Raw genomic sequence first — 11,574 nt, 5'->3', positions numbered from 1 at the left:
CAGAGGTATCATCTGAAAAGGCACTAAAATCAAAACGGTATTTACCTTTATAAGAGAGGTGCACACAATGGCACCAGCATTGACCATGGGATTGTGGGGTTTATCTGAGGAAACAAAAGCAGGCATTAAAACACGCTGAAACATATTCAGTACTCTGCATCAGCTCTGCCTCACCTCCATTTCACACTTGTTTTTGTAAACAGAGCAAAAGAAACAACACTATAAACGATTATAGCTACTATGCTGCTAACCCATCAAAGCGTTAAGCTGCGTTCGTCGGTTTAAAAACGGTAAAATTAAGCTGTTGCCTCCATTTTCATGTTCAGAATGTCCCTACTGGGGAACACGCTGTGTTTGGGGTGTTACGCAAAGACCCAAAAACCCATGAAATCGACAGCAGAAGCCAACCTCATCTGATGAGCCGACAGAAATGTGAACGAGCTGCAGGTGAAGCCGTGTGTTGCCACCGGCAACAAAGGCCACTCCACTGAATCTAAACAATATAATTATAATTACAAGCAAAGACTCATTTCCCCACTGTTTGAAGATGAGGGCCAGAGAAACAGGAAAGGGAGCAGCCACATGTTCCCACCCCATCAGCTCCAATTCGATGCTTATCTGACATTTTTTTCCATGCAGGCATTTACCCAGAATGCACCAGCACATTCCTCCAGCTTAAATGGCCACATATTGCTACAGCGGCGTTAGATGGGCTGCTGGTCCAGCTGGTGCAGCGACTCCACTGGTGCCACCTGGCCACGAGGTCCCCTGTTCGGGTATCACCCGCGGGCTCACGTTTCAAAGCGCCTGTCAGGCATGGCTGACAGCCGAACGTGACTTTTACACAAAAACGTGAGAGTGACGTCAACTGGTACCTCCGTCATGTCACACGATACGAGCTCCAACATACGCGCCAGAGCCCTGAAAGGTGGCTGGACCAAGGCGCCGGGCCGTTTGGGTCCATCTCGGTCAAGGGCTGAGCGTTCAGGACGCTGTCCTGACACAGTGTCGCGCTAACAGAAGCACAGCTGCTGATCTCATCCAGGAGACCAAACCCTATTATCACAGTGGAAACTCAACGCAGTGAATTCTGCGGACTAAAGTCACTCGGGTTTCAGGCGCTTTCAGAAGCGTCAATAATCTTTACAATATGCTAAACGCTGATATACCTTTATATACACTACTATGCAGAAGTCTAACACAAAGTGTTACGTCCATGTGTGTATATGCATGTATTCATCTTCCATTTCAGATCCCGTTCCGCAAGTCTGCTGATCCGGTTCCACGTTTTCCATTTCTCTCAAAGATCGCAGTGCCAAAACTGGATGAACTGGTTTTCCTTGCCTCGTTTCCGTTTCCCGCCTCTCCACTCATGGGCTATAAATAACGCCTCACCACCCCCCTCCCCCTCTGATAGCTCTTTGCTCGTGCTCATTGTCTATGCTTCGCTTATGTATTGTATATGTATAAGGGTTGTAGGGAGTGACTGCCGTTTGTTTTCAGCGTGTATGACGTTTTGTCTGTTTTGTGGTTAGAAAGGGTTAGGTTAGTGATTGTCTCTTGTTTCGTTTTCTTTTGGGTTAGGGACGTTTTCGTTGGTATGCATGTCGGTAGTTCACTGGGTTTTGTTTATTGTTTTGGCCTGTGTCACTCCCGAAGTTCACCCTGGTGTCATGTCCTCTGTCCCCATATTTTCTAAATACATCCATTCTGTTGTGTCAATCCATTTTTTTGTCCTCTGCACCCTAATCCTCCCTCCCCCTGCCCCCGTCCCCTGTTCTCATCGCTGCTGTCAAGTCCTCTTGGTTACAATAACATAAAAATGGAGTCCAAATATTGTAAAAGTCTTTAAGTTTCCCTTTAACTGCATAAGTCAGCTTTTCCATGGCGAGGTTGTTAGTCATTTCTTTAAACCCATAGCCCGGGACGAAACAAAAGAAAAACTTAAATGATCTTCCGGTTGGTGTAAAACTATGATTTCATGTCTGTCAAAGTGTGTCAGCCCTTCTCGACTGACACTGTCCCCCAGGTCATAAGACTATTCAACTCTTCCCAGTGATTAAATTCAATTAACTTCTCGGTATTCAATGTTATATCAGCTCCAGACATCTTTATTTAGTACTTCCAAATGTATATTTAGCTGCAATTTGTAGTGCTATAGTATTTCTTGTATTTATAGTATTTTTAGAATTATTGTATTATAACACTTATATGCACAGTATGCTGTAATTTACAGTATCTTCCTTACACATTACCAAGCACTTGCACTACCACTGTATTCACTGGGAAATAATGTACCACTAGATAGTTACTCTGTAGTGATTAGTATTCTTAGTACCTTACCTTTCATTATAATTATTATCCCTAAGTATTGTTACTATTGCCAGTTTGTCAGTCTTGTTGTTCTTTATTCTTCTTCCTATTAATATTTTGCATTGTGTTCTTCAATAGGTGTAAGCTACTAGATGCCTAAATGTTCTTCGGGATCAAGAAAATCTGTCTGTCTGTCTGTCTGTCTTTCTTGCTTTCTTTCACCTCCCCTAATGTCACCGTGGTATTTGCATCAATACATCCATGTATTTCTTGACTTGACCACTGCCCCTCCTTGTTTGGCTAATCAATACCCCATTGAGTTATTTCACTTATTACGATCATTATTTAAGTGAGCTAGTGAAGAAATTTAACAAATACATGGAATGGCTGGGGTGCCCCTGAGGAGAGGTTTGGGAACTGAAGCGCTGTTCATCTAGCCATCCAAATAGATATCAGTGACTTTTTGGACAACTGAACAAATTCTTGTTAGTTTTTAACTGGTTACTGTGAAGCCCCATACCGTACATTCTAATGTTAAAATGTGTTTTCTTCTGAGCTAATATACACTTTTGCCCCAAATAAATAGCTGTAAACAAGACTCTGCATGCAGTAGGACACAATATCTGGTAAAAACACAAACAGCTAATGAGCCCCAAGGAGATAAGAGCAGCCCCTTGGTGCCGGCAGGGACCTGACACGGACTAAGGTGTGGCCAGCTTTGGGCCCGGAGCCGCCACCCTCACCGTCCTCGTTCAGGAAGAGCTTGTTGAAGCGCAGGCCACTGGGCTCCTTGCCGATGAAGCGGTGCACGTATTCGGTGCCGTGGTCGTGCACGGCGATGGCATACTTCAGCGGCTTCACGCATGACTGCAGGCAGAAGGGGACCTTGGTGTCGCCCACCGTGTGCCTGGTAAAGGGGTGACAGGGGTCAGGGGTCACCGGGTGGAATGACAAGCACTGGCCAGCAGAGGGTGATACTTATAACTATCTTCTAACAGTGATAAAAAGATTACTAATTTAACAATTCAGAAACATTTACACAATGTTCTACTACAAAGACCCTGGACACATATTCACCTCATAGCAGGATTACAGGGTAAGTTAATGATTATTTTGAAGAAGACAATGCCATTTCTGAAAGGGATTACTGCTTCACAGCACTCTGGGTGACCAGTGCAGGGCAGCGAAGGACTGAAGGTCCAGAAACTTCCAAGCAATACAGCATCACATCAAAACAGTGAAACTTGACTTTAGTCTGCTTCAGGCCAAACGGGCTATTGCTTTAAAATGGAAGGAGATACAGTACAAGGGCCGTCCTCTATGCTCTGGTTTAAAGAAATGACTAACAACCTCGCCATGGAAAAGCTGACTTATGCAGTTAAAGGGAAACTTAAAGACTTTTACAATATTTGGACTCCATTTTTATGTTATTGTAACCAAGAGGACTTGACAGCAGGAGACGACTGATATTCAACATTCTTCTCTTTGTACTTGGTATCTCCATTACATAATGTAATTTCCTTTATAATAACTAAATACTCCGAAAAGGTTAAAGTCCAATTGTTAAATGGATGGCTGTGAACGCTGGTATACCAAAAGTAGTTGAGATGTGTGTTTTTTTTTTATTAAAAATTATTATTTTATTTTTTATTTATTTATTTTGACTGTGTTGTTCTGTATTTAAAACAAATGCAAATAAATATATTTGGGGGAGGAAAAAAAAAACAGTGAAACTACAAAGCATTTCTTTACAAGGTTCATTCCATACTAGGTGAGTATGACTACAGCCACTTTTAAAGGCAAACTGACATTATATTATTTTACATTAATGGAGTAAATAGCCTGACAGGATGTTTTCCCGGTTTTTTACTCATCTAATCCCTTGCAGAAATATGACCAAATATTAGACATTTACATTACATTTACTGCATTTGGCAGATGCCCTTAGCCAGAGAGGTTTACATACTGTAAGTGCTTAGTCAATTTTAGGTTCTTACAGATTGTCAGGTTCCTACAACACACTGTGATGGCCAAGTTAGCTAAGTGTTGTTAGCTAAGGCCATGTCTGTTTCACCCCGTAGACCTTCACTCATGTATTTGGTAAGGACAGTAAATAGGTATTCTTAAGAGCCCCTTAAAGAACCAACCAGCAGAGACTCCTCGCTTACCTTTGCCCGTCCACTGTGCACAGAGACACAGCCCACAGGTCAGGGCTGAACTTGGCCAGCTGGGGGATGTAATCAGCCACCTGTGAGACACACGGCAAGGGCAAATCATTTGTTGTATTTATTTACTGCATTTTTATTTATTGCTTTTATTTTATTTTACTGCTGTGAACTTTTCATGTTTTCATTGTACTTAGTGCACATGACAATAAAGCTTTCAATCCTCTGACCAGAGTCAGGACCAGAGGAAGCTGACTTATAGGAGATGGCCTGGGAACCCCACCCCTGCACCCACCTGACCTCCCCGAGCCCCACCCCTGCACCCACCTGACCTCCCCGAGCCCCAACCCTACACCCACCTGACCTCCCCGAGCCCCACCCCTGCACCCACCTGACCTCCCCGAGCCCCACCCCTGCACCCACCTGACCGCCCCGAGCCCCACCCCTGCACCCACCTGACCGCCCCGAGCCCCACCCCTGCACCCACCTGACCTCCCCGAGCCCCACCCCTGCACCCACCTGACCTCCCCGAGCCCCACCCCTACACCCACCTGACCTCCCCGAGCCCCACCCCTGCACCCACCTGACCGCCCGAGAGCTGCTTGGCACTTTCGTAGAGCTTGTCGACATGAGAGGAGAAGGGCTGGAAGTCGGGGATGACAAACTTCTTGCGGAAGGCCTGGGTCAGGAGGACGATGTTGCTCTGCACGCACCTGTGGGACGAAGCGCAGACCTGTGAGCCGCCCAGACACTGAGAAGCAGCTGATAATGAGCCCCTCTGGTTCCCAAAGACCCTGTGTCTGTCTGACTGGGATAAAACACAGAAGATAAGTGAGAACAGAAAATCAGAAGCCAGCGAGCACCCGGCAAATTAACTCATACTGGCTGTATGGCCAATCATAAAGCGTGACGCTGCCCCCCCCCCCGCATGCCCCTGGCCTGGGCTCCTTCCCCCCGGTGTCGGGGCACTGACGAATGCCTTTCCCATGCCCTCGAACCTTCAGCAAACATGTTTGTTCTGCTTTTATAGTTCATAGCTCAGCATCTAATTGGACTTGCTGAACTGTAAGCATGTTTTCATTGTGTGAAAGAGGAATTAAGTATCTCTTTATCTGGTATATCATATTTAATGTACTTGATTAAAATAATGCTAATCTGCATAAATAAATTATAAAACAATAAAAATGTATAACCAAAAAAACAGTATGTCGGATCGGAATTTCAGAAATATCCTCTTCAAAAATCTGTTTAGATAATCTCCATGTGAACAAGTCCGGAAAATCTGGAAATGCCAGGGAAAATATGTGGACAATGTCCCACAGGGGATTAATCCAAAAATGTGGAAAAAAATGTGTAGTGATGAAACTGGCACGCACGCACGCACGCACGCACACACACACACACACACACACACACACACATGCACGCACGCACGCAGACCAGAACCCTGCCCGAGGTGGCAGGTCCAGATGCTTGCTTCCCATGGGCTGGGGCCCGCTGCCCTCTTACCAGGACCATCCGTTCGGACATTCCTCTCCGGTAAAATCGGCAATCTCTGTAAATACCTATAAATATAAATAACTTAATTCTCTGTTGATGTTTTTTTTTGATCGACAGTATGTAGAAAGCTTTTTAAAATAACGACACATTATGATGGCGCCATGGTGCCCCCCAGAGGGGGAGGGGGGCCGGAATCCTGCCCCCACCAAGACTTCCTATAAATAAACAGCAAGGCAGCCTTTGGTTATGGCAGCCTGCAAGGGAGTCCCATGACTGCGGGACTCCTGAGAGAGTCTTCTGTAGGTCACACCCGCAGGCTGCGGGCTCCAGAGAGAGCAGTCAGGCCTCTGCGCGGGACTGCAGGGAGCACAGGACCCAGCAGCCACGTTTCCACAAAGCTGACATCACTGGCAAGCAGCCGGGCCAGTAGCTGGTGCCGGAAACATGCGGCGTCAAGGAAACATGCAATAAAAGTTCTCGTGCCAATTTTGTAGGGTAAAAGTTACCCTATGGAGTAGAATAAAAGGAATAACCCTTTCAAAACCAATTTTACTAAAACCAAATGAGTCGTTTTCCTGGGACACAAACATCTCAAATGCCAAAACAGCCTAAAGTACAGTAAATAAGGCTGAGTGACATCATATCGCGATGTAAACATGATTATATGGCGTATGCGCGATAATCACCAGGGCTGAAACATCTGTCTGGACGCTGGCTTTTCCGTACTATACAGAGATCTAGTTATGCCCACAATTCGGTAAGTCAATTAGTTGCACACCAAAAAATATTACGGAGATAAATATTGTAATGCCCAAAAGTTAGTAATTTGTAAATTCAGTGTATCCTTATATTTATTAAATTCAGTTAAGCAGAGCACGCCATGTGCTGCTGTTTTGGTGTATCATGGAGGTGAAGAAAGGAACAGCTCAGCAGCCACAATATCTCTTAAAAGAGGAGATCTTGTGGATAAACGAGGTAAAAAGACATTGGCAGTGTGGTGGTTTAAAGTCCGACATGTTTATCGAACATGAAATTGTGAGTACATCATGATGTGATTTCGTGATTTAGCTGAAATCCCTGGGGATTCTGGATGCTTCTACGACTAGAGCTGCAAGGAGGAAAGCTGACTCCTTCATTAGGGGGCCTCTGCTTACTTCTTGAAGAGGTGTCGGTCCAGGCTGACTCCGTCTGAGGTGGACTTGAGGGTCACCTTCAGCATGTCCATGCATTCTTTCAGCCTGGGGTCCCCCGTCCGCAGGCCTGTGGCCTTCAGCGCCTGGGAACAAATGAAGACGCACAAGGAGTCACGGGGCAGAAACTGGGCTCCCCATCTCGCTCCTAAGAAACTAAGCCCGTTAAGTTTTTCCTCAGCAGTCTCTGGACACTATGATTTGACTCCTGTGTGAGCAAACACACTTCTGGACTCAGGGCTCTATGCTCCTGTCCAGTAAAGCATGAGTGCCTGGAAGTGATTCATAAAAGGTAATAAAAACCTCTGTGATTCACAGGCATGATTATGCAATGCTGTCAGTTTATGGTGTTCCGGAGATTGTAGGTCAACAAGATTAGGAAACAGGAGTAAACACAGACTGTCCACATGTAAGATAAAATGCACTTAGATTCGGTGCGTGTCCACAGAGCCATCTGACGGACACTCAGCAATCACCCCACCCTTCTTACACCTGAGCTGCAGCCAGCAAAGCCATCCCCCCCCCGGCGACACATCCACGGTCAGCACCCATGCATCCCACTCGGCAGCTGAAGGGAAATCGTTCATTCTCGGCTGCACTGAAAAGGCTGGCCTTGCCAACGGCAGTGGCGATAACAGCAGCGACAGCCCTGCCCTCCACTCACCGAGACGAATTTGTGTGCCGGAATTTTCTCCTGGCCTTCAGCAATGGTGTAAAAAAGCAGGTCCTCGAGACTGGGCAGGATGCCCGCTTTCCTTCTCCTGAAAGGGGGGGGAAATGAATCCACGGTTAGGGAGAAATGGGAAGTTCAATAGCTCCTCATAGCAGTTAGGATGAGAGGGAGGGAGGGAGTACGGCTACCAGCAGCGGGGGTGGCAGGGACACGCTACACAGTGACGTCAAATGCACCTCAACTCCACTCCGAAACTGCAGCTCATGAGGAATTCTGAAGAATTTCCATGAGCAAATGTAAAGCTAAAAGTTTTCTGCCTGCTAAATCTCTAGGCACAACTAATCTACTCTAATCTGGAAGTAAGGTTTAGGAAGCTGGAAAAGACATATGTATTCCTTAATAGGTCGAGATGGCCGTGGGCTTGATAAAATCAGCATCTCTCTACTAAGAGTTCAGCTATAAATCATTTGCGATGGGTCAGGATTCTCCTGCACTTGAAGGTGAATTCATAGAGCAGAGGTCGGTCTCAGACCTCCAAATGTGTATCCAAGCTAAGCTCTTCACTAATTCGCCTCAGTCACGACATTCATTGAACAAATTGCACAGTTTGAATCAGCGAAATGGGAGGTGGACAGAAGACCCTAAACGCTCCTTAAAATTCTCTTCAGAGTTCTTAGAGGGATTTGCTGTTATCAGCTCAAACCAAGGGAGTTTCCCTTAGCAGGTGAGCTCATCCTATAGTGACCCAGAGACTTCTTTCCCCTTTGCATTGTGCTTTCTGTTTCATATGAAAACACTGCGAGTAAAGCAAGGCATAACCTATAGGTAAGAAACACTAGAGCTTGGAAATCTGATTGTAAGAAAAATTTAAACTTGTATATCTAGCTGAACACTTGTACACACTGCATATTTTCGGAGATACCAATTTACTGACTGAAATCTGTACTGACCTGGGGTGCACTTCCCGAAACCTTCTTAATGCTACGCCGTTTGTAAGTTCTACCTTAATTTGTCTCTTAATGCTGCAAAGTGTTTCCCAAAATATTCTTAGTGAAGTATATCTTCCATAAGATATTCTTTCGTAAGGTTAGTCTGAGCCTCTCTTAGCTGTCTCTCATCACTGGTGTTGTGTCATACTGCTCATTTAAAAGAAGATTAACATTGTCAAGGGTACAGTTTCACATCCACACATCACGTATTTTTTAGTTAACTGATCCATATGGTAAAATGATTTTGTCTGATACATGACTACAATCTTTGTTAGGTTCTGTCCTTGCGCTCTGAACGCGCAGCAAACTGGCCTCCCTAATGAGTGGATTCATAATGAAAGATAAGGAACGTGGTGTTGATTATATATTTATTTATTAATTGGGAAGGGGGGGGGTTCTGCCGATATTGCAGTGGAGGAGTTCCCCTTATTTCCGACGCCCTTCCATTAACACACCTCTCTAAATGTGCCAATGTCACAGTACAATACTTTAATTCATGAGGTTGATAAGAGTAAACGCTGCAGGTTCATTTACATTTTTGTCTGATATACTTTCCCCCAAAAAGCACCCTGGAATAGTCCTCAGTAATAAAAAATGAAGCATATTGGACATTCTCTTATGTTGAGACAGTAATGCAACTTTTCTTTCAGCCATTAGGCCTTTGCTCGTCCCTATAACAATGACATGCACACATATTAGTGCATGCAGGTGTTTTATAGAACAAATTAAAATAAAATGGTGTGGTACTACAATCTGGGTTAGTGTACCCAGTCGGCAAATATCATATTCATGATTAGATGATTCAATTTGTTAATTTTATGTGTTATGTTTATGTTTAGCTTCTGCCCAGTTCTGATTAATGCAATATTCTGAAGGATTCCTGCAGTGTCACATCTATAAAGAACACCACTGTGTCTCATACACCGTCAAGTAGTTGTTGCATGGAGGGAAAAATCGATTCTCGAGCCATCGATGTCAACCAGTCACGTATTCCGGCGCCTATTAAGGTCCCACTTAAGAAGTTCTCCCTTAAGCAAGCTCTTAAGAGACTGTTCAGGAAACAGACGTAGGAAAATAAATACCTTTCATAAAATATATCTTTAGACTAAGTCATCGTTGTCGGGAAACGCACCCCTGTAGTATTGCTTATATCTTAAAACTTCTTTTTTTATTCTTTTAAAAAAATTTTTATGTTCTGTGCCATGTTTGAATGAGCACACCAACACCAGCGAGGCACATTCCTATACAGGTGTACCTTGGCATGACAGTTTCTCGATTGCTTTGGAACAACTTCTCAAATGACAATTAACATTTGCAAAACAAGTGTAATCCCCACACCATAGCGTCACTTCCGCACAGCACAACATCAGTTCTCATTGCGTCACACAAATTCCCAAATGTTTCAGTACCTATAAGCAAATGGTTTTGTGTAATTGTCATCATTTGGCACAATTTTCAGTTGCTTTAGTCTTGTTGCTAAAAATAGATTATGTAGTTTCTCATTGTAATCATTTTACACTCAAAAACTAATCTGCAAGTGATCGTCATGTTAGCCACCACATGCAAATCAGTTAACCAAGCTTTCAAAATGATTTAAAAATATATACCATAAATTGCAGTGACGCCACATTGTAGTGTTTTTTCTCCTCACAGTACATGATGCCGTACTTGTATCACCAGTTTGCTGTTTTTATGTTATAAAGTGCTGTGTGACTTTTTATTTGCGGTTGTACTGTCTTGAGATCTGAACAAATTACATCTGCCTGCAAGTGTTTTCTCTTTCCAGTGAACTTTCCATGCTGTGATGTACAGCCTTGCAGTGTTGAAACTGGTGTCTTTGACATAAATAAGTATTAGTTTGCTAAAAAGAAAAATGATCAGTCAGTGACAATGAGAAAGTGGGAACCAATGATCATTCTGAATTATGGAGCTCAGGTACATACTTACACTGACATACATCTAAGTATTTTGATTCTAATGGTTAAAACGATGCTGATTGTACTTTTCATTTTGGTGGCACTGACTTATTCATTGGTGAAATTATTTGCTTTCGAGACATGAGTGAATTATTTTGGGGAAATTTCGGTCTTTCGCAGCTAAATCAGTGTTGTGCTACATGCATAAAGTGTTTTGAGAAATGCTCTTATAGTCGTGAGAATGCTAAGTATGTTTTACAAAATGCGCCAAAGCAATCGAGAAAAACTGTAACTAAGCTTTCGACGTGATTTAAATATATATTCCATAAACTGTAGTGAAAGAGCATTGTTGTGTTTTTGGTTCCCACAGTACAGGATTTTGTTGTACTTGCATTGCTATTTTGCTGTGTTGTGTTATGCAGTGCAATGTGCCTTTTTGGTATCATACTGTGTTTGGAGATTGGAAGACGTTACATATGTTGAAGCCGGTGTCTTGGACATGAATAAGTATCAATTGGCTAATGAAATATGATCAGTCAGTGACAATGAGAAAGTGGGAACCGACAATCATTCAGAATTATGGAGCTCAGTTACATACTTACACTGACATACTGACAATATATCCAAGCATTTTGACTCTCATGCTGATTGTATTTTTCATTTTGGTGGCAGATTAACTCTTTGGTGGAATTATTTACCTTTGAGGTATGAATTAATTGCTCCTGGTAAGTTACTGGCTTTTGCAGCTAAACCACAGTGTTGTGCTACATGCATAAACTGTTTTGAGAAATGCTCTTACAGTCTTTAGAATGTTAAGTATGTTTCATG

The 11,574-nt window shown here is 43.6% G+C and overlaps 1 protein-coding gene across 4 annotated transcripts in view; it reads right to left on the bottom strand.

The window, feature by feature from the left end:
• The window catches only part of LOC111845416 (glutaminase kidney isoform, mitochondrial-like), a 36,144-nt gene that overhangs the window by 15,831 nt on the left and 8,739 nt on the right, over nucleotides 1-11,574 (bottom strand). For 3 of the 4 annotated variants that reach the window (XM_023814825.2, XM_023814823.2, XM_023814824.2), the window contains exons 2-7: nucleotides 7,833-7,929; nucleotides 7,133-7,254; nucleotides 5,062-5,191; nucleotides 4,482-4,561; nucleotides 3,057-3,220; nucleotides 46-104 (exon numbers count right to left, since the gene is read on the bottom strand). In XM_023814825.2, the coding sequence (XP_023670593.1) occupies nucleotides 46-104; nucleotides 3,057-3,220; nucleotides 4,482-4,561; nucleotides 5,062-5,191; nucleotides 7,133-7,254; nucleotides 7,833-7,929 (652 nt within the window). Of the gene's footprint in view, nucleotides 1-45; nucleotides 105-3,056; nucleotides 3,221-4,481; nucleotides 4,562-5,061; nucleotides 5,192-7,132; nucleotides 7,255-7,832; nucleotides 7,930-11,574 lie in introns of those variants that run through there. The other variant, XM_023814828.2, reaches the window with a different exon arrangement.

Source organism: Paramormyrops kingsleyae, chromosome 16 (genome assembly GCF_048594095.1).
Source record: "Paramormyrops kingsleyae isolate MSU_618 chromosome 16, PKINGS_0.4, whole genome shotgun sequence".
Classification (NCBI taxonomy): Eukaryota; Metazoa; Chordata; class Actinopteri; order Osteoglossiformes; family Mormyridae; genus Paramormyrops; species Paramormyrops kingsleyae.
Note: the sequence above shows the minus strand (reverse complement) of the source record. Positions and strands in the feature narration are given on the sequence as shown.